The 23,958-nt window shown below is 36.9% G+C and overlaps 1 protein-coding gene and 1 pseudogene across 1 annotated transcript in view; both read left to right on the top strand.

The window, feature by feature from the left end:
• MGAT4D (MGAT4 family member D) overlaps positions 1-23,958 on the top strand; it is a 53,808-nt gene that overhangs the window by 11,857 nt on the left and 17,993 nt on the right. The window contains exons 2-8 of the mRNA XM_045881735.1: positions 465-623; positions 2,704-2,841; positions 7,796-7,929; positions 10,945-10,991; positions 17,589-17,702; positions 19,606-19,681; positions 21,599-21,713. Of these exons, the coding sequence (XP_045737691.1) occupies positions 465-623; positions 2,704-2,841; positions 7,796-7,929; positions 10,945-10,991; positions 17,589-17,702; positions 19,606-19,681; positions 21,599-21,713 (783 nt within the window). The remainder of the gene's footprint in view (positions 1-464; positions 624-2,703; positions 2,842-7,795; positions 7,930-10,944; positions 10,992-17,588; positions 17,703-19,605; positions 19,682-21,598; positions 21,714-23,958) is intronic.
• On the top strand, positions 13,533-13,644 carry LOC123849188 (U2 spliceosomal RNA; annotated as a pseudogene).

Raw genomic sequence — 23,958 nt, 5'->3', positions numbered from 1 at the left:
ATTTAGGCTGTTTCTGATTTTCTTATAATGATTAATAATGCTGCTGCCTGTGTTATACATCCTTAGAGCCAAATCTGTGTACATAGTTCTGGTTATTTTCTTCAGATAAATTCTTAAAAGTGAATTTTTTGTCTCAATTGGTTTTTCCCTCTAATTACAAATCTAATATGTGCACAAAATGGAAAATTTGGAAAATATAGAAAAGCACAAAGTAATAAAGCAAAAACCATTTATAATAATTCCACCTTCCAGATAGTACTGTTTTAACATCTCACTCTTTCTCCAGCCTCTTATGTGTATTGTATATACATATATATATATATAAACTATGTACATGTATATGTACACCCATAGTGTTACAGCTATGTTGAAGCATATATTTTATTTTTTCATTATATATTATAGAAAATTTTATGATACTGTTGCTACATATATAAATATATACACATATGTTTTCCTTGCAGGTAATCAATTAATTAATTGCAGAAACCATATTTTGGAGTTTAAGGAAAAAATGCTACATTTAAAAAACAAAACTGAAAGAAATCGCCAAGAGCTGATCAAAGCCTTGAGTAAAATGAAGTATGAAATGACACAGAGAAAAAATATGTCCATAAACTTAGGTTTGTGTTGCTTTTGTTTTTGTGGGTGGTGGTTTGTTTGTTGGTCTTGTGTTTTGTGTTTGGGAATTTAGATTTTGTGCTTTGTGATTTGAGGACACTTCTCCCCAACAAATATAACTAAATTAGTTACTTGTTCTTTTATTGTGAGACATACAAAAATCAGGTAAGAGATATCACTGATACACTTCCTCTCCTCTGTAGCTTAGAAATGGTCTTCCTGTGTTTTCTGTGTGACTTGCACCACCATCGTGACCCATCCGCTAGATGGGCCAGAACCCTGAGTGTCACTCTGACTCCCCCACCCCGCCTCCTCTTGCATATTCCCATTTCAGTCAATAAGCAAACCTGTTGATTCACAATCCTATGTATCTCACAAATCTGTCCACATTTTCCCATCACCATCTCTGCTGCTCTAGTCAGGCTGCCTTCATGCCTCGTCTGAATGACAGCTAACATTCTTCTCTGTTTTTTCTCTCTCTCCAGACTTGTCCCCGTCTATCTATTTCCACTGTAGCCAAAGTGAAGGCTCACAATCCTGTGTATCATGCTGCAGTGGCTCCCATTTCTCCAGGATAAAAAGTCCTGCCTCCGTTTCCCCTTTTGTAGTCAGGTAGTCCTTACTCTTAATACCTTGCAACCACTAATCAGTTCTCTGTTCTTAGAGTTTTCTCTTCCCCAGAATGCCATTCAGAGGGAATCATACAGTGTGTAATCCTTGGAGACTGACTTCTTTCACTTAACAAAGATAAATGGAAGTTATGTGACCAAATTTTTGTTGACTTTATATTGCTGAGTAGCCTCTGATTGTAGGGATATACAGTGGATACAGTTTGTTTATCCATTTACCAATTGAAGGACATTTAGGTTGTTTTCATTTTTTTGGCAATTACAAGTACATGTTACGGTAAACATTCATATACAGGTTTTTTGTATGAAAAAAATTTTCTATAAGGTATATATATTTATATATATGTATATATATCCTGAATACATATCAGACAGATACGTGATTTGGAAATATCTTCTCCCAATCTTGGCTAGTCTTTTCATTCTCCTTATGGTGTCCTTCAGAAACCAAACACTTTTAATTGTGAAGTTCAATTTATCAATTTTTCTTTTTATATAATGTTTTTGATATTACCTTTAAGAACTCTTTACCTCCCTCAGGGTCATGAAGATTTTCTTTTATGTGTGTGCTTTGAATTTTATAGTTTAGGTTTTACATTTGGGTCTCTGAAACTTTTGAGTTGGTTTTTGCATATGGTGTGAAGTACAGGTCAAGATTCAGTCTTTTTCATGTGAACGTCTAAGTATTCCAAGTATTCTTTGTCAAAAAGACTGTCCTTTCTGCATTGAATTGCCTTTGCACCTTTTCCAAAAATCAGTTGATATTTATGTGGATCTATTTCTGGATTCTCTATTCTGTTCCATCGGTCTGTGTATCTTTTTTTAATGTAATACCACACTGTCTTGATTACCATATTATATATTATGAATTATATAGGATATGAGTTTTCTAATTTTGCTCTTCTTTTTCAAAATTGTAGAGGTATATTCAAACGAATGGTAAAAGTAGAATCATTAAATGTTGAGCTACAAAACAAAGTTATAGAGATACCAACATTAATGTGATATTAATCAAAATAGCAGATCAGATCAATTATAGCATGTTTCAGTTATACTTCATTTAGAACTGACAGTTCTGTTAGTCTCTGGTTATGTAGCTCATAGTGCTAGACTTAAATATTATTTTTAAAATAAATATGAATCAATAATATTTGAACTATATTTTGTAGCTTATAGCATGTTTCAGTTATACTTCATTTAGAACTGACAGTTCTGTTAGTCTCTGGTTATGTAGCTCATAGTGCTAGACTTAAATATTATTTTTAAAATAAATATGAATCAATAATATTTGAACTATATTTTGTAGCCATATGATTTTAATAGTTCACATTTAATTGTATTTCTCTTATATATTGAACACTAAATCTGTTAATCTCATTATGAAAAATTGTACCAAAGAGAGAAAAATCCCTATGGTCATGCACTTAGCAACCCTCTTTTTTCTCTCTTTCAGCTGAGAAGAAAATGAATACATTGGGTAAGAATGAAACAGCATCTAATACATTTGAAATCCTAAAGTTCTTTTTTCCTCATCTAAGGAAAGTAGACAGAATTTATCCTGATGTAATCATTGGAAAAGAGAAAACAGGTGGTAAGCAAATTTAGAATTAGAAAATCAAATATAGATATTTTGATCTTTGAGGACATGTTTTTAAGTTTTGTTGTTGTTTGTTTGTTTGTTTGTTTGTTTTTTTAAGTAGGCTCCATGCCCAATGTGGGGCTTGAACTGAGAATCCTGAGATCAAGAGTTGCATGCTCTACCGACTGAGCCAGCCAGGAGCCTCTTAAGTTTTTTTGGATGCTTCTCTAATTATTATTATATTGCTTTTAAGTTTTAATATGTAATCCATTAATATAATACTCCGATACATAGACCACCAGCTTATGTGGCATTAATTTGGACTGCCAGAAATTATATGACTTGGCAGAAGAAAATAGTTAAATAGATATTTAGAGACTTGAATTCAAATTCAACTTGAATACAGATGTTTTAAAAGTAGGTTATTATAAGTCACATATACATTTGACTTATATTAAGCATCTGCTAAGTACCTGGCAACTCTTGTCTCCCTTGGTTTTGATCAATTCATTCTTATCTGGTTATCTTCCTATTTCCCCATCTTTTTGGGGACAAAGGTCAGTGAAAGCTTTACAGAAGAGGTGATGTTTCAGCTAATCCTTAAATAATGAATTTAACTTCAGCAGGTATTAAAGAAGAGAGAAAGCATTTAAGTTAGGGATTTTAGGGCGAGTCTTCAAATGCTTGCCATTCTCACAGACCTTGTTTATTCTGAGTCACCCCAGGCCAGCGGCAGCCAACTACAGCCCACAGGCCAAAGCTGCTACTTTACAATAAGATTTTGTTGCAGCCTAGTCAGTGCTCATTGTTACTTGTCTGAGGCTGTTCTCATGCTACAGCGACAGAGTTGAGTAGTTGCAACAGAGACTGTATGGCCCGAGAGACAAAAATGTCTATTTACTACCTAGTCCTTCACAGAAATAGCTTCCTGATCTCTGATCTACCTGGTTCCTTGGGAATAAGTAGTGTTCTGTAGCACATGCCTCTGCCAAGCCTGCTGAGTTGGGATGGGGGTGCCAGTGGCATTGTTTAACATCAGAGTTCTCTCTGTGTTCCATATACTGAGTTGCTGTGCTTTCCTTCCTTCCTTTTTTTTTTTTCAATGTTTTCTCTCATTGTCTCATTTGACCCTCACAACCCAGTACAGTAGGACCTATGATTATCTCTAATTTACACCTAAGAAATTTGAGGTTTAGGGGCGCCTGGGTGGCTCAGTCATTAAGCGTCTGCCTTCGGCTCAGGTCATGGTCCCGGGGTCCTGGGATCAAGTCCCGCATCGGGCTCCCTGCTCGGCGGGAAGCCTGCTTCTCCCTCTCCCGCTCCCCCTGCTTGTGTTCCCTCTCTCGGTGTCTCTCTCTGTCAAATAAATAAATAAAATCTTAAAAAAAAAAATAGAAAATTGAGGTTTAGAGATATTAAGCTTATCTTAAGATATTAAGATCTTGAGATCGCACTTGAGTCTTAAACTGCATCAGATTCCCTCTTAGGAGTATTTTGAATATGGCATGTGTATGTACATAGACGTGCATAATGTGTGTGAATAGATGAGAAAGTGTGTGCTCCCCCAAAGCTATAGGGTAACAGGAGGAGGAGATGAAAGACATAGGAAAAAAAAACCCAGTGTGTAGAAACTATAAAATAGTAGATACCAAGAATCAGCATAGCCTTAAATAAACATCAGCAAAGATAAGCAGAAGCCCATGCCAGAGAGTGAAAGGAAGGAGGGAGAGATGTTTGTAATTGGGAAGAACAACAGAACTCTTTTTGGGGTTTTGAGGTGTTGAGGTAACCCAGTTAGCAGAACTGTGTTAAATCTTTTTTTTCTTTTTTAAAGATTTTATTTATTTATTTGACAGAGAGAGACACAGCAAGAGAGGGAACACAGCAGGGGGAGGGGAAGAGCGAGAAGCAGGCTTCCAGCTGAGCAGGGAGTCTGATGTGGGGCTCAATCCCAGGACCCTGGGATCACAACCTGAGCCGAAGGCAGACGCTTAACGACTGAGCCACCCAGGCACCATATAGAACTGTGTTAGATCTTGAATAATTTTCTAATTCCCCAACTATTTCGTGATTTCCACCCATGCTGTATATATTGATCCTCCTTTTGAGCCCTTTGGTGGATTTTCATTGGTCCTTGGGAGGACCAGTTTGCCTATAAACCTTTATTACCAGAAGTAATTGAAAAGATTTTTTTTTTCCTGGTAACTAAAAGATCATAGCACATAAAACATTTGTAAAAGCACTGAAGCCTATAGCAAGGCCTACTGGGGAATCTGTCATCAGTCTTATTTGTTCTATATTCTGAGTATATTTCAAATAATTTCTGCTCTCTACCCTCTATAACTATTCTTTCAGCTTTCATTTCTTGCCCAGTGTATTGAAATAGACTTGTAAATTGACTAGTCAATCCATTCTTCATACCCTCCTCAGAGCTATGTACTAAAATGCATAACATCATGCTCAACTCTTGCTTAAAATCCTTTAGTGGGTCCTCAGTACATATAGGATGAAGCTAGCTCCTTGACACGGTGTATGCACAATAGACTATTTTTCAAATCAATTTTTGCCACTTCCCCTCCTTTCCAGCAACCCCAAAACACTTGCAGTCCCTGTGAATAAGCCAAGTGATTAGCACATGCTGATCACTGCCTGCAATGAACCCACCACCTCCTGTCGACCACAACTAACTTGTCATGTAAGTCCCTTCCCCGTTATGACTTTTCAGCTTAACTGACAACTCTTTGTGCAGTCCTCCATGTTCTCAAGTAACCAGCTTCTACCAGGGGAATAGTGGTGGGTAAGACAAGACCCTCATCCTCCTACAGACACGTGAGAAGGCAATTACAGTATATAGGGTAACTAGTGCTGTGACAAGGGAAATACAAGGTGGAGCAAGTAATCCATACTTGGGGAATTAGGGAAGACTTTCTGGACAAAGTGACATTCACCTGAGTCATGAAGGGTGAACACAATTGGAATAGACTAAATAGGGAAAAAGCAGGTGATGGATAGTGGAAAAGTAGAGGATGTTCATCCAGGTAGAGAAAAAGAAATAGGAAGGGTCTAACAGCAAGAGGGCCTGGACAAAAAGTGGGGCATGTGTGCACAATTGGGGCTGGAAGTTATTGTCAGTATGACATGGGGCAGAGCCCAAATAATAAAGGGACTTGGCCATTCACTTATTCATCCCAAATTTATTGCCATTATTATGTATTCTAATAACAAATAGAATGATAAGTACTATGTGAGATGAAGTAAGAATATATAGCTGGTACACCCAACCTACTTTAGAAAGAAAGTGTAGAATTAGCACAAGGAACCTGAAGAAGAGTATTCTAGGCAAAGAAAGGATGGCATGTGCAAAAGCCTGGAGATGAGAGTGTCCTCTATTTGGTCATTCTGAGAAGCTGAGCGATGTTAAGTGAGACTGGTTTAAAGAGAGGATAGTTGGAATGGAAGAGGAAGGTCGGGACCAGGTCATTAAAGGTCTTGTAAATGTTTGTAAATGTGTTCCTTACCCGAAGGCATTGGGAGTCATTTCAGGAATTGCATTTTAAAGTGGATCCCAAAGTTTGAATAATAAAAAAAAATTAAAAATCCACTCAGAATATAATTTTAAAATAAAAAGTTCAACATGGTAACAACAACAACAAAAATCACCCAAAAACAAAAACAACAAAACCCAAAGTTTGAAACTTGATTCCTGCCTTACACCATCCATAAAAATCAATTCCAGGTGGACTGTAGATCTAACTATAAAAGGCAAACAAACCATCGAGAAGATATTCAGGAGAATATCTTTATGACTTGAAGATAAGGATTTCTCAACAGGAATCAAAAAAGCACTAACTTTATGTAAAGGAAGAGATGGATAAATTGTACTATATTAAAATTAAGAATTTCTGTTCATCAAGAGGTAAAACATTGAAAAGGGAACCCAGAGTGGGAGATGATACTTGTAATACACATAAATGACAAAGCATTCATATTCAGAATCTATAAAGAGCATTAATAAATAAGAAAAATCCAGAAAACTCAGAGAAATGGGTAAGAACTTAAAGAGGGATTTCACAGAAGAATGTCCAAAGACCAATAAACATATGAAAGTATGTTCGAACTCAATAGTAATCAGAGAAAATTCTTACTGTTCTCACCAAAGTTCAGTAATTTTTTTGTTACATAAATGCTTCTCAGTTTGTTGTATATCCAGGGCCCTGATTGTTTTGACAATTTTTTTCTAGTTTTATTGTTGCTTTTTTAGGGAGAGGATTTTCTGAGTTCCTTACTTAGCCATTCTAAAAGTCCTCATTCCCATCTTGAAGGTGGGGACATTGAGGCTGGAGAGGCTGTGTATCTTGCCCAAGTTCATATGCTCAGGCACTGGTGTTGAGTTTGGGCAGACTTTACTGATATAATTTTAGTTATCTATTTGGATGACATGAGATCCGTTCTCCCAGTGTTCCAGTCAATAGTGGTCAATACAAGTAACTTAGGGGCATGGATTCATTCCATTAAGTCACTTGAAAATTACTTCATACATTTTTTTTTTCACAGATGAAAATATTTCATAGTATTTTTCCTGTTTTGGGTTCCAGCATTTCCTTAGGAAGAGAAGTAGAGAATCCGCCAATGTGTGACATTTTGTACCCAAGTTAGGTAAAAGCTAAAATAAATGGAGAGTGGTTAGTTTTATCTTTTACTACACTGAAACCCTCCAACATGAGAACATCTTGGAGTCTACTTAATGCATTTACTAACAATCCACTGCAAATTGGAATTTGCTCAGGCAGAAAATGAACTTTGTGATAAAAATTAAGAGTAGTTTCGATAATTTTTGTAATATAGTTTCGGACATTCTTTATGACCATACGACTAACCCAAACACAGTAATAAGCATAGATATTAATGATAAATTATGTTTTTCTCTGTGGTTTGAAATGATGATTCCATGCTCCTTTGTCTGCAGTCTCTTTCGCACTGGGCATTTCCACTGTTAACAGAGGAAATCAAAGTTACCTGAAGCAAACACTGAATTCTCTTGTCTCCAGGATGACACCTTCAGAAGAGAAGGACTCTGTGGTGATTGTCTCTGTCGCAGATGTACGTATGAAAAATAAGTGGCTCTCCTCATGCCCAACCTGTGGTCTCCAAATACCCTTCCTCCATGGTAATCACTGTATCATTTTGGATTTTTTTTCTTAAATTTAAGAAAGCAATTCATAGATGCCTTTTTGGTTGGCAGACAATGTATTTAGTACTTGTTTGATACCACTGAGAAGGAACTAAATACGTCAATCTAAAAAGAAAATATAGTGGTTCCATGTGGAGAAATAAGATTGCATTGTTAAATATGTTACTAGGAGCCCTGCATACTACGTAGTACAGAAATTATATTTACAAACAGAACATTAAAATTGAAGCTATAGCAATAAAACCTGCCGGCCCAATAAAAGGTAGGTATATGAATCAAGAGGTAATTTGTGTTAACTTAAGTAGCAATAACCACCATGAATATTGAGGGATTCCTTTCTATATCTGAAGGATTGTAGACAATTTTTATATACATTATCTGTAGTCTGCATTACATCCTTGTAAAGTAGGTATAGCTATCCTGATTTTACAGGTGAAGAAACTGGAGCTTATAGAAAGTAAGTAACTTGCCCAGTAATTAATACAGCAGATTCAAATCTATGTCCAATGGCCCCCAAATTTTCTATCTTGCCCTCTAATGCCATGTAAAACTTACATAAAGCATTGTGTAAATATTGACACCATAAAACCTTTTGGAGGGGGAATTTGGCAACTTGTGTTAGATTTAAAATGTGTATATCCTTTGTATCAGAAATCTCAATTCTGGGAAGTTATCCTAAGGAGATAATCAAGCAGGAATTCCAAAATAATAAAAATATGACAGTATGTACAGTAGTTGAGAACACATACTCTGGATCTAGATTGCCAAGGTTCAAATGCCAGCTTCTCCATTTCTTGGCTTGTGAACTTGACAAGTTCCTTCAGTTTTCTATGCTTCACTTTCTTTCTCTACAAAATAGTGATGATAATATTACCTATGTCATAGGGTTGTTTTGTCAATTACATTAGCTATTATATTTAAAGTATTTAGAATGATGCATGGCATATAGTAAACGTTGAGTAAGTAATTATTTCAAGGATTTTCAATGCTTGATTTCTTTATAAAAGCATAACATTGGAAAACCACCAAAAATGTCTATCAATAAGAGGCTGGTTAAATCCTTGTGTCTACATTGCAATAATCCACAATGCAATTGTAACCATGGAAAAGAGAATGAATATCTGTATTAACTGACGTAAAATGATGTCCATATCATATTGTTGAGTGGGAAAAAAGTTGTAAAGCATCACATTTAACATCATATTATCTATGTAAAATGTGATAGACGGAAGGAAGGAGGTAAAAAACATACAGACAAAACTGTATTAAAAAAAAAAAAGAAGGGCGCCTGGGTGGCTCAGTTGGTTAGGCGACTGCCTTCGGCTCAGGTCATGATCCTGGAGTCCCGGGATCGAGTCCCATATCGGGCTCCTTGCTTAGCAGGGGGTCTGCTTCTCCCTCTGATCCTCCCCCCTCTCATGTGCTCTCTCTCTCTCATTCTCTCTCTCAAATAAATAGATAAAATCTTTAAAAAAAAAAAAAAAGAAAATGAACAAACCTTGGAATAATGGTCTCCAAAATATAAATAATGTTATCTCTGGATACTAAGAGTTGGAGGGATCTTTGTTGTCCTTTTTATATTCCTTTTTTTTTTTTTTAAGATTTTATTTATTTATTTGACAGAGAGAGACACAACAAGGGCAGGAACACAAGCAGGTGGAGAGGGAGAGGGAGAAGCAGGCTTCCCGCTGAGCTGGGAGCCTGATGCGGGGCTTGATCCCAGGACCCTGGGATCATGACCTGAGCCAAAGGCAGACACTTAATGACTGAGCCACCCAGGCACCCCTGTCCTTTCTATATTCTTTTCTTTATTTGAATTTTCTATAATAAACATGTCTTTGAATGCAGAAAAAACTCAAAAAACAAAACAAGCAATAGAAGAACTAAGAGGAAAACATAAAAGATTAAACAGTCATTCTCTCCAAGGTTAATTTCTTAATATTGAAAGCATATACATAATCTCCGAAATGTTTTGTTGCATTTCTGTACATTACATATTATAATCTTAATTTCTTTGCTGCTGACACAGTGCACATCTGCCTAAAATGTTTAGACCAGTAATAAAATATTAGGGACAAATTTTAAAATGGAATGTAGATTGCTTAAGAAGTGTAACTTTAGTACTATATTTAAAATATAAAATATTTCTGTGTAACAAATAGCTGATGATTCAATTTATGGCTATCTTAAGAACCTTAAGTACTGTCATAGAGTTATCTGCATCATGATGGATATTTTAAAATAAGCAGTCTGTATACATTTCAGAGTACTCAGATTTGACAATAGAACTGTCATTATTCAAAAATTTTCAGAATTTTATATTAGGAATGCTTGGGGCCCTGAGGCAATATTGTGTAAATACTATCACTTTTGTGAAAATAAATAAATAAATAAAACATCTGGGAATGTACTACCAAAAGCTACTTACAAATGAATCTGTCATCTAATCTAGCACAGAATTTGATAAAGAGTAGGCACACAAGGTTTGTTGATGGAAGAAAATTTGGGAAGCAAGCTGAGTAATACCATCTGGAAAACTGTGGTCTAATTTTGAAGTACGTTTATTATCCTATAATACTCATAAAATGAAGACATTTTCAAAAAGCGCAGTTCTTAGAAATAAACCATCCCATCTTTAGGACAAAACTGTTTTAGATACATGGGTTTTTGCATACTAATTTTTAAGTGTAAATAATGTGTAGTGATATTTTGTACTGTGACAAAGGAAGAATGAAATCTTTTCGGTATTCAAGTCAGGTCTTTTAGACACATGGGTATTTTAAATTCTTTTATAGACAGTGGAAAAAAAAATTCTTAGGAAGCAATGACATTCCATACCTAAACTAGAATTATATGTAGCAACCATGTAGTAGCAAAACTATGAGGCATGCTTAATTTCAGTAAAATATTTTTCTCATTTTTAGAGAAATGAAGATTATTTAAAATCTGTCGTTGGCATGATTACAAAAAGGTAAGGACTGTCTGATAAGTTTGAAAATAGCTGTTCTTTCATTTTTCTATTTTATTTTTTCTGCCCAATTATATTACTGTATTAGTGACCATATTCATTCTGATGAGTGAGCTGTATAGAAAGAACTACTTAGAACTACAGGTAGTTCTGAGCTGTGACAAAGTATAGCTTATAACTTTCCCCAATTTTGTAGGTTGTCTGCCTAATAAAATCCACCTTTTCCATGTTACTATTGTTGTATCTATTCTCCATGAAATCCACTTCCTCTGAGAGAAGCCTACTAGATTATTTCTTAATAATCTAGTTCTTGTGTTCCTTAGTGTATGAAGTCACATTCTCCACTTCTGCTTACAATCTCCTGTTGGATGTAGCCTGGGAGATGCGAGCACATGGTGATGAGCCAACATGACGTTATTTTTCAAGCAAGATGCTGTGGAATGGACCCAGCCTTTCAGATCTTTATGTTCAGTGGGTGAAACAACTGCTAAAAAATCACAGCCAGGAAGCTCGTGTTTCATACTGGTATGGGGAGGGCAGTATGAGAACACGTAGAGGGTGAAGTCTTTCACTCTACCTGCAAGATATAAAGAAAATAATAATTGAGCTGAGTGTAAAGGTATAAATAGACACTCTTAAAGCAGATTAAAGGAGAAAGGGAATGCCTGACAAATAGAATTGCTTAAGAAGGCAGAAAGGCCAGAAAGGAGCACACTAGATTTTTGGAAATATGAGTGTATCCTGGAGTATGGACGTTTGAGATTAAGGAAGATGTATCAGTGGGAGTTAAGGCAGGCTGTGATAAGATCCTGAAGAGCCTTGGGTAACATGCTGAGCATTATGCCCTTTATGCTACAGACCAGCCTTGCAAACATGGCCTTCAAGCTGAATCTGGCCAATAGACAGTTTGGCTTCGCCAGCAAAGTGTTTGGTTTTGTTTCCTTACCAAATAGCTCAAGGGGGTGAGGCAAAAGTTATTTTCGTCAAAAGAAATTCTAGCTAATAACTGTAGAATGAATAGAATTAGAAATCACCATTTTGAAAGAGCTGGTTCAGGCATGTCCTTCAGTGACATGTGGATGGGGCACTTGATGTGGAAGGCGTACCAGCCAGCACCCAACCAGGAACGCACTTGGTAATTCAGATAGAGGGAATTCAGTACAAAGAACTGGTCAAAAAGTGCTGACAGGGGCTGAGAGAACAAAAGAAAGGAGATGGGAGAAGCACCAAGGGAGGTGGGGTTTGAGGAGCTGACGAGCTGAGCTGACGTTGGCCGCACCTGCTGCAGCGCTGTTGGAACCTGCCCCCCCCACTCCCCCCCCCCCGCCCCCAGCAGCGCCGTCTCTGTCAGGGCTGGAGCCTCCGCCCACTCCCCACCTCCTGCTGCTCCATCCTGCTTCTGCTGCTGCAGCCGTCACCCCAGCCCCAAAGGAGGAAGCATAGCGTCCTCTTCACTGCCTTCTCATCTCTTGATGCTGCCTCCCATAGGCAGAACCTCCCCGGAAGCTGGCCAACAAGGGGGCCTGGGGTTGTGGCATGCAGACCCCCTGCCCCTACAGTCCCTGGCGGAGCAGAGTGGGAGAGTGGGGGCTGAGGCCAGAGGGGCAGTCTGCAGGAAGGGCTCAGATGCCCCACCTGAACCTCTGAGCAGTCTCAGCGTTCCTGGAAGTTAGACAGTCGGACGTTTTGTGTCTTCTGTTGTGTAGCCAGTGAAATACACTGTGAAATAACTATAGGGAATTATTGCCCACCACCCTCCAAAATACAACATAACACAGTACAGGACAGAAGAGCCTTTTTTTTTGGTTTGTTTTTAGTTCCAGAGGTAGAATTTAGTGATCCATCAGTTGGATATAACATCCAGTGCCCATTACATCACGTGCCCTCCTTCATGCCCATCACCCAGTCACCCCATCTCCGCCATCCACATCCCCCCCAGCAACCCTCAGTTTGTTTCCTAGAGTTAAGTCTTCTGTTTTGTCTCCTTCTCTGTTTTCTTCTTATTTTATTTTTCCCTGCCTTCCCCTCTATTCATATTTTTGTTTCTTAAATTCCACATATGAGTGAAATCATATATTTAAGACAGAACAACCTTTAATCTGATCTAAAGTCCAGTTTAGAGTATACACAGTGAATAGAGGAAGCAATCTGTAGTAACCACTAGGATGTAGGACATTCTATAGGACAGTTGATCCAGTTCTATTCAAAAAGATAGTTGAGGGAAAAAGAGAAAAACTGAAATTACTGGTCTGGATAATAAGTTTAAAAAAAGAAGTAAGAGATAACTGGTTATAATGAGAAGATCTTAAGTGGATACTCATTGGAACACCCCCTGCCTTCACGCGTTAGATACTTGTTAGGATACTGGGCATATTTGAATATCAACTGAATATTATGTGATACTAAGTAACTATTCTTAGTCTTATAAGGTGTGATAATGGCATGTGGTTGTGTAAATAAATGTCCTTTTTTGATTTTGACACTGAAGAACTAAAGGGTGAGAATTGATTATCTAGGATTTGTTTTGAAATACTTCAGCAACACATCGCTTCTCGGCCTTTTGGCTAAGATCAAGTGTAGTATCTGTTCTTATCAGTTTAATATCTGATACGTCCTCTATCCGAGGACAATATATTAAAACACTTCAGCAACAAAAAGGGGGCTGTATGGATGAAACAAGTGTAGTAAAAAAAAATTAATGGTTGTTGAAATCAAGTGATTTGGGATTCATTGTAGTCCCACTTTTGTGTGTGTGTGTTAATTTTCATAATAAAAATTTAAAGAATTGAATTAGACTATTCTCAACAAGTTTGACCAATGCAGAGAGATGTTAAAACATAGCAGCCTGAGGGAAAACTTATGTTTGGGGAGGTCTGGAGATGGGAGCGCTAGGAGAGGTTTTATATGTGCTCTCATCAAGAGGGAGGAAGCTGATGGACAAGATCTATGGGGGAGAGTTGGATGTAAGGTACACATGGAAGGAGGTTTAGGCAGGACTAAGCTAAGATAAAGTGGAAAAAGATAAGAACGGGTGAAGGAGTAGAAAAAAATAATTAGCTTGAGAAAGGAGGGTGAAATGAAAGCATTCCCTCCTTAAAGGATTTTCTTTTCTCTGTGAAAGGAAGATAGTATGTTGAGAACAAGGGATTTATTGGCAGTGAACTTGAACTTGAGACAGGTAGGGAGCCTTGAAGTAGATGATGTGTGTGGAGGGAGATAGAACTGGGCAAGATTAACTAAAACACCCTTATATGTCTAGTTTTACCCAAAAAAGATTCCCCAGGAAAAAAAATTGCCTCATACTTGAATCCTTAAAATGTCCTCCTATTCCAGGATACCCTCTCTTGGTTGCTTTATTCTGCATAATAAACTGTTTGCAGAAGACACATTAGCCTGAAATGAGTTAAATCTCTGCTAGTTTGGTGTCCTTATAAGGTAGTCTTCACAGAATCATTTACAAAGAAGGCAGAGATTTACAAACAATTCTTGGGCATATGTTTTGAAATCTTTTGAAGATGACTTTAAAAAAGAATTACAGGGGGTGCCTGGGTGGCTCAGTTGGTTAAGCAACTGCCTTCAGCTCAGGTCATGATCCTGGAGTCCCTGGATCGAGCCCCGCATCGGGCTCCCTGCTCGGCAGGGAGTCTGCTTCTCCCTCTCCCACTCCCCGTTTGTGTTACCTCTCTCGCTGTGTCTTTCTCTGTCAAATAAATAAATAAAATCTAAAAAAAAAAAAAAAGAATTACAGGATGTGGTTACTTGTGGAGATCACAAATAAAAAACTACTTGATATATAAAAACACTTATGTTTTGCTATAAAATGTGCAAAGACAATGTCACTAACTAGAATTTTAGTTAGACTTAACGATCATGTGTACCAGAGAACTATGTCAGATGATTCAAAAAGAGATTCTCATGATGATAAAAATGTTAATGTCAACAATATAAGATAAAGAGTTGGAATAAAGTTGTTTTATTTTTTGTGAGAATAGAATAAAACTATAATTTAAAAACAGACATTATAGAATATGAAATTTTAAGTGAGATTGTATCTAAGTTAATGTAGACTCATAACTTTTCATTTCTGTACCTAATATTTTATATATTTAATTTAGCCAAAACCCTTTTGCTAGGTCTTCTCATTGGAGTTAATGAGAGGTTGTTCTATATTTTATTGGTCCTAAACTTTAGACTATATCATAATTGTTACAGGACCCAACTAAGGTTATATATAACCTTATCTGAAACTGTATATAAGTGTGTACTTTTTATAAAACTATATAGCTGTAAAGTTTCCACTTTTTTGTAACTAAGGTAAAATCATTCATTTATAATGGCAACAACGTACAGTTACAGTATTTTCTCTAGTCATTGGCAACTAGCAATTCTGGTATCATTATCTCAAGAACTTTTTATGCTGTCCATAATCTAACAAGCTAGAAAAGATTTAAAGAATCCTAGAAAGGTGTCACCACACAGGATTTCAAAGGTCTTTTTTAAGACAGACTGAATAAAACTGAGCCTGGAATCTTTCTCTTTATTAGTAATGGGAAATTATACCACCAGGATAGAAATTACTTGTAACTTGACTTTTGTTGCTTTGGGACTTTGCGTGAAATTTTCTGGAGGACAGCAAAATCTACTTAGAAGCATCTGTAATCCAGACTTTTTGGTGATTGTATATACTGCAACTTAATGTTATTTTCACTTGCCTCTGCTATTCTAAATTGCTGTATAAAGTTATGCAATTTCACTTTTAAAAATGTAGATGCTATTGCTAATTTTTACCCCAAACCAAATAGAATTCCTCATTCTTTTCTTCCATACCAACATTTTCTACTCCTCAAGGAACATACTAAAATAAGTTTTTAAAAAACCTTTCCATTTGATATACCATAAAATCAGAAGAACCAGTAAGACTTTCCTCCCCGCACTCCCCCATTTACACTCCCACCTAAATAAATAAATAAGTAAGCAAACAAACAAATAACCAGGAACTCTTCCACTGATGCATAGAGCCTGGGAAGAATCGAGTGTCTATAGAAGAATTCTTTCCCTGCAAGGGTATGTATTGCTATTCCATTTTTACAGATGAAGAAACTGAAGGTCGGAGAAAGTAAATGACTTGCTCAAAGTGTGTAAGTGAAGTAAGCAAAATTGGTAGAGACCGTTTTCTGGGTCTAAACCCCACATTCTCTCTAGCACTGCTAGAGGGTAGCTGCTGATACCCATGCTCATGACACATACCTATTATGAAACATTGGAAACCATTTAAAAAGCAAATGAAAGGAGTACAACTGTCTACATTCCAATGTCACAGGGAGGCAACAGGACCATGTATTTTGCTGTCTGTAAGTGAACTGAACAAGAGTTAACAGTGATCAGGCACTGACAGACTTTGAAAGGAACAGTGAGATGATGATATGAGATTTATGTAGTGATTTGTGAACTGAAGAGTCAGAAGCAAGTTTGTACTTTATGGAATTATTTGCAGTTAATACAGTGTGATGACTCAAATTTGAACAGTGTTGTTGAGGGAGACGTGTTATTTAACTAACATGGTAACGGAGAGTCATGCATAATACAATTGTGCAAGGTGAGGACTGCTTATTTTGCACATAATTGAGATTGTGCATATAAAACCCTATCTTGCTTTTTCACCTATTAGCATAAAACATTTTCTTGAGACTTTAACATTTTAATAAGTAATGTAATGCCTAAATTTAAATCCTACTTAAAGTCATATTATTTATCTCTAAAGGAAAACCATTTAAAATGCTCTATCTGGTGTGTCCCATCCTTTACCTTGACGGTACAAGATGTGTATTGCAGCTTTGTGAACAATATTTCATGCATTTTAATGATTTCCTAGTTGGTCTATAAATATTAACTTTTAAAAATAAAGATTCTAAAAAGCATACATAGTCATCCAATGAGTTGTGGACAAGAGTCACACTCAATCCTTGCTTGCTGTGAGGAGTCTATAGTTTTAGCAGTCACGATGCTATTCAATAGGACGCTTTTTTTTTTTTTTTAAGATTTTATTTATTTGACAGAGACACAGCGAGAGAGGGAACACAAGCAGGGGGAGTGGGAGAGGGAGAAGCAGGCTTCCCGCTGAGCAGGGAGCCCGATGCGGGGCTCGATCCCAGGACCCCGGATCATGACACAAGCCGAAGGCAGGCGCTTTACCGACTGAACCACCCAGCTGCCCCCAGTAGGACTCTTATTAAACTCAAAACTATGCACTTTAAAAAATCATCTAATATTCTATGCTAACTCGTTAGTTCCATTATTTTGAATCTTTTAGAGTACATATCTGATTGTAAACATGCAAAAATTTAAAGTGCCTATAATTTTTATGAAAGGAAATTAATTTTATATTGTATATTTTAATTTTTTGTTAGGTTGCTTACTAATTTATAAAAGAAATGCTTTGACTAAAATTTTAGTTTCATAATGTGGACATCATGTAACTACATGTGAAATAATTCAAATAAAAATATTATATAGACATGCATGAGGACATTCTTTTTAAGTATTTGTTATTTTGGTAAATCAAATATTCAGTTGCAAGCTTCCATTTACTTCTCTTTACAGATTCAAAAGGCAACTAAGGTCTGGATCCTTAGAAATCATTTCAATACCTGCCTTTTTTTATCCAAACATATCACATGTCAAGGAGTCAACTGACTACTCAGGAAAGTCAAAGAGGTATGACGGATTACCTGAAATAACTTCATCAGACGTAATGTTGGAACCAGCATCTAAGAGATCCCATTTCAAACACAGCCAGCTCCTGTTAGCTTGCAAGAGCTGATAAAGTGCAGCACTTCTCAGTCTGCATCCAGCGGCATCAAGTTGGTAGCATGAAATCAGCCATGGTAGGAGCATTTACACCATGGAAATGGGCAAAAGCACAAATCGTGGCTCACCCTCACCCCACTCCCCGAAGAGTCAGTTGTTGAACATTTATCACCAGCACACCACTGATTATCTGTGTTCGCATTTTCAGCCAATAATTAGCAAGGGCATAATGAAGGGGAAAAGAAAGCCTGGGGTTATAAATTATTATGTGTACATTCTAGTTCCAGTTTTACTGTTTGCTGTAGGTCATCCTAGACAGGTAATTTGGCCTTTGTCTTAGCTTCCTCTGCTTTCCCGTGTGCATAATATCTACTTTATACATTTAGAAGAGTCATTGTAAGAATAAAATATGACAGTATTTATGAAAGAATTTTGAAAAAAGGTCTGTACATGTATAAAGGATCCCTATTGTTTGATTATAAATGTTGTAGGTATTATAAGAAATGTAATAATTTGGTTCCTCAAAACTTAATAGAGTAAAAGAAATGTCAGAATTCAGAAAAAAGTCGTATCCCAGGAAACTTATTAGCTCTGTTTTGTTTTATGATAATAAATGGTATGTCAGAATCTGGAAATCTCTTAGGGGTTTTCTTTCGCTTTGAATTTAGTCAGTTCTTAGAGTAATAAACCTGGGAGACATTGTAGATCCTGTTTTTCCTTCTGCTCTTTGTATCTCCATCATCATTTCTTCTTTTTAAAAAAATCTCTCTCTGCATCATTCCTCTTGTCCCCTTTCCTCTGCCTTGGACTTAGTTCAGGTCATTCATGATCTGTTTGTTTTCCCTAAGCGTAGCCTAGCCTGGCCTCTCTTCCAATTCATTCTCCATAGTGTAGCCAGAAGAATCCGTTTTCATAGGAGATCAAGTCCAAAGTTTCGCTCATGATCTGGTCCCTGCCCACCTCACCATCATCAGCTTTTCCGTCCCCTCTTGGTGCTCTGGATCTAAGGTGGCACGTGCTCTCGTGCGTTTTATGCCTTTGCAATACTGTTCTTCTCACTGAATGCCCGGCCTCCTGATCCACCCATCCTGTCTTATTTTATGTCATCATTACCAGTGTCTCTGTATAGCACTTACCTAATTGTTGTGATTTTATTAATTTTCTGTCTTTTCATACTGGATTATGAAACGCAGAAAGGCAGAACTGCATTGTGTATTGCTCCTTGTACGTTCAGGAACTGGCCTAATACCTAGCTTAGTATTAAATTAGAATAAAGTTTCTTCTTTTATTTGAACAAGACCTAAGACCAGAAAGAATATTAACTTTACTACACAGATAAAAATTTAACCAAACCATAAAATAGATTATGCTTATCCTAGTTTAGTGATGGCCGATATGGTCCACTGAATAAAGATGGGAAACAGTTTGGGTGCCTGAGTGGCTCAGTCGGTTAAGCGACTGCCTTCGGCTCAGGTCATGATCCCAGGGTCCTGGGATCGAGTCCCACATCGGGCTCCCTGCTCTGCGGGGAGCCTGCTTCTCCTTCTCCCACTCCCCCTGCTTGTGTTCCCTCTCTTGCTGTCTCTCTCTCTGTCAAATAAATAAATAAATAAATAAATAAATCTTTAAAAAAAAAAGATGGGAAACATTTTAATATAACTTTTCAGTATAAAATATTCAATTACACTTACTGTAGATAGTACTCTATGTTAGCAAAGTGTAAAAAATTGTTTTTAATTACTGAAGTGTGCTTATAAATAAAAATTATGTAATAATGACAAATATTAACAGATTTTATTATTATCTTTAGTAGGTGCATCAAACAAGTACTGGATTTTTGTTTTTTGATGCTGTATGCCCAACCCAAGGCCATGTATTATTTACAGGTAAGACCGTGGTGTATATATATAAGTGGAAGAATTATGTTCTCCTTCCCTCTTTTGATTCCTTCCTCATTGTATTCCTCCACCTTTGTACTCCGAAAATACTCATTAAAGTTCCAAAAGGAAGTTTAAAGTTGATTTTATATAAGTCTTCTTGCTGGATTTACTATTAACAGAGGAAATTATAGTTACCTGAAGCAAACTGAAAAGTAATTCTCAAATTAGAAAAAAAATAGAAATTATGCTTCCTACATTTCTCTTCTCACAAATTTATTACATTAACATTAAGCAGACATATTTTGAGCACTTATTATATGTCAGACAGTGTGTATGCTTACCACTGGTACCCTACATTGGCTCACCTTGTATGTTCTGCCCAGTTCTACAATGCCTTACCGTAGTTCTGAAATAAATCAATTATATATAGCTTGAATTCCCTGAATTCTGGCATATTGTTAAATAACACTGTTATGTTTCCCAGCAGTGAGTATACGCCTTACTACATGTGACAATATACAGTTGTAAGAAGAGTTTGCAAGATGTCACTGGAGAAGAGAGAATGTTAGAAAAAGGCCCGAAGTAGGGTCTTCTCTTTTACTGGAAGAAAAAGAAAAATCTCTTTTGATTCTTAGTTAGTGGAATGTAACAGAAACATGAGATCCAGCCAATGTTTTCTTAACCAGTTTGAAACCACGGAGTTCTCTTTTGTGTTCTGGTAATGTGCTTGAGGACTTCCACATTTTTCTGAGTCATTTAGGAGACCCTCTTAGTGGATAGGTGACACGCAATATATATGAGATTAAATAAAAGGAAAATTATAGTTTTCCTTTCCCCCTCTCTTAGGGAGAACTATTCTTAGGTTTACGTGCACCACCATTCTTCCCAGCTAGTGGTGGGTGAGAGTGCCGGTTCCCTCTTGTCATCTCTTGGGCAGCCACCCTCTCTGGCGGGGACATGGTGGCACCTGCCATCTCAAACATAAAGCTAGTTGGCCTTAAATTAGAAACGGAAGTATTTGTAAAGATGAAAATGGATTCAGATAAGCAAAATTTTTTCAATGAGGATTGATTTATTTATTTAAAAAATTTTTTTTAAAGATTTTATTCATGTGAGAGAGAGAACGAGCAGGGGTGGAAGGGTAGAGGGGGAGAGAGAGAGAGAGAAGCAGGCTCCCCGCAGAGCAGGGAACCCAACGTGGGACTCGATCCCAGGACCCTGGGATCATGACCTGACCCAAAGGCAGACGCTTAACCATCTGAGCCACCCTGGTGCCCCGAAATGATCCTTTTTTTAAAAAAAGATTTATTTATTTGAGAGAGAGTGAGAGACAGCACTAGAGAGAGAGAGCGAGCATAAGCAGGGGGAATGGCAGGCAGAGGCAGAAGCAGGCTCCCCACTGAGCAGGGAGCCCAATGTGGGACTCGATCCCAGGACCCTGGGATTATGACCTGACCCAAAGGCAGACGCTTAATCGACTGAGCCACCCAGGTGTCCCTCCGTGAGGATTAGTTTGAGTGTTCCATATTATTATTTAGGGAAAGAAACAGATGATCTCTGGTCTCAGAATCTGAAAGTGAAAACTAACAGTAAATACCCTCAGTGAGGGGCGCCTGGGTGGCTCAGTCGTTAAGCGTCTGCCTTTAGCTCAGGTCATGATCCCAGGGTCCCGGGATCGAGCCCCACGTCGGGCTCTCTGCTCAGTGGCAAGCCGGCTTCTCCACTCTCCCACTCTCTCTGTCAAATAAATAAAATCTTAAAAAAAAAAAAAAATACCCTCAGCGAATTGAACTAAAAATAAAATTAACCTCATAAAAACATTTTCTTCAGTGTATCCTATTGAAAGTATTTTCAGTTCTCAAGCTAATGCAACTTATTCAGTGGAAGTATCAAAGGTACTCATGACTTTTTGTTTTTTTCCAGCTAGAAGATGATATCATAGCTAAAAAGACGTACTTTACGAAAATCACAGATTTTGTGCATAATATCACTTCAAAAAATTGGTTTTATATTGAGTTTTCAATTCTTGGATTCATAGGTAAGCAATGTATCTATTTTTTAGCACACAATAATCTTAAAAGTTCTTAAGAACTTATCAGTTTGTTAATAAATGGAAAGGAATGGCATGATTTCTATAAAGATACTTTTAATTTAATAGTAAGATCAAATTCAAGTATCTGAATTTCAGAAAATGTATTTTTAAACCAATTTTTTCCTAGCTGGACAATATAAATTAGCAGGTTGATTTATACATAATATTTTATAAAAATGTAAGGAAGATACCACCTAAGTGCTTGCTGAGAGTCTGCAGGCTCAGTGACTAAGGTGTACTTCTCTATTTTACATAAAAAATACTTTCAGTTTATATAGAAACTCAAAGAATTAAAGTTCTAGAGAAAGGAATTCTAACTTAGGACTCCCGTACTCTAAATTCCCTGTAATTTCCAGTATGCCAAAGCTGACATACTTAAAAAAGCGTAAAAATATATGAATCGGCCCCACCACGGAAGAGTTCCTATAATTGTGTCCAAGAGGGGATTTTTTTTTTAATTTAAAAAAATTTTTTTAATTCTTATGTTAATCCCCATACATTACATCATTAGTTTTAGATGAAGTGTTCCATGATTCATTGTTTGTGCACAACACCCAGTGCTCCATGCAGAATGTGCCCTCCTCAATACCCACCACCAGGCCAACCCATCCTCCCACCCCCCTCCCCTCTAGAACCCTGTTTGTTTTTCAGAGTCCATCGTCTCTCATGGTTCGACTACCCCTCCGATTTCCCCCGCTTCATTCTTCCCCTCCTGCTACCTTCTTCTTCTTCTTTCCAAGAGGGGATTTTTAAAAAATTTCTTCTATAAACTTCTTTTTCTTCCTTCCACTCTTTCCATCCTTCCTTCTATACTTTTCCTTTTATTTGAACTTCGAGGTAGCAAGTTGAATGACCTTACTCATTTCATGGTGCACGTCATCGTTTCTTCATGCAGGAGCCCTCTCTTATTTTATTTTTTCATTTTATGCCCATTCCCTACTCCCACTTCTTCCCACACCCCAATAGGTTTGCACTCTACTCTGTTCAAAGTATACATATAAATATGCATATATCCATGTCAAATACTTGATGTTTATCATGTTTGTACCTGTTTAAAGTTTACATAAACGAGTGATGTGATAAGCCTATTCATGCCCCTTACATTTTTTTCCTCAAAACTAGATTTTAAAACTGCCAACATGTCAATTTATGTCCATTTAGTTTATTGTTCCTCACGGCTGTTGCATAAGCCCTATGTAATAATCCATTTGATTTATCCATCCTCAGAGTAGTTGACCTAAATTGCTTCCAATTCCCTGCTGCCACAAAGAAACGAAGTGACGTATTTGTCCCCGGGAGCAGGATCACTGAGGATGAAAGTAGCAGTGTCTCTGTGTAGCCGGATTGCTTTGCAGATTGGCTGTACAGTTTATACTCCCTTAAGCAGTGCGTATGGGTTCCTGTTTCCCCATATGCTTGACAGCATTTGATTTTATCCATTATATCTTTTTTTTTTTTTTTTGCCACTGGGAGGAGTGTAAAGCATTTCTCTGACTGCTTATGAAATCTGTTATTCATATACTTACTTGATCACCTTCTTTCCCATACATTTTTTATCAAGTGTTGCAGAATCCAGTTTTAAGACCCCAAAGATTTTTGCTCAGCTTTGATTTAAATAAGAAGAAAAATTATAGGTAACAGTAATACCCGATAAACTTGAAGAGGAAGTGTTTTGTTGATACATTACTTTATGAACTATAAATTCCTTTTTATTTTTCTCGCCAAAGTCAGGTATGAGAAGGATAGAGAATATTCACATTCTGATCACAAGAGCACAATGAACAGGAGCACATATATGTAATGCTGAAGTCTTATTTAAGCTTAAGTTTACAAGGGCTTTGTTCTCTGTTGTTATAATAATAACAATTTTCTTACTCAATATTACCAAAAATATGAATTTGCTGAACAGAATTTTATAGCATACTGACAGCAGATAAGGAAAACATGAATACTGAATCAACTGTTTCCATCATTAAATCACTTGTTTTGGTCACTATATAAATGGGTGCCAAAAAATTAAAATATAACTATACATTTGATTAAGTAACCCATACAGACTCAGCTCCTAGTGAAAAAAATGAAGCATGCTTACTTTCTACCAGCATGTTTATTAAATGGTTAGATGTATTTTATACTATTTACTTTAAAGTGAAAATTTATCTGAATTTTATACCTTCAATTTCATTTTAAA

The sequence above is a fragment of the Mirounga angustirostris genome, unplaced genomic scaffold, assembly GCF_029215605.1.
Source record: "Mirounga angustirostris isolate CCGP_5_RB_7025 unplaced genomic scaffold, mMirAng1.0.hap1 SCAF_2, whole genome shotgun sequence".
In the NCBI taxonomy this organism is placed as follows: domain Eukaryota; kingdom Metazoa; phylum Chordata; class Mammalia; order Carnivora; family Phocidae; genus Mirounga; species Mirounga angustirostris.
The sequence above is the reverse complement of the archived record's forward strand: the minus strand, read 5'-3'. Positions and strand labels throughout refer to the sequence as shown.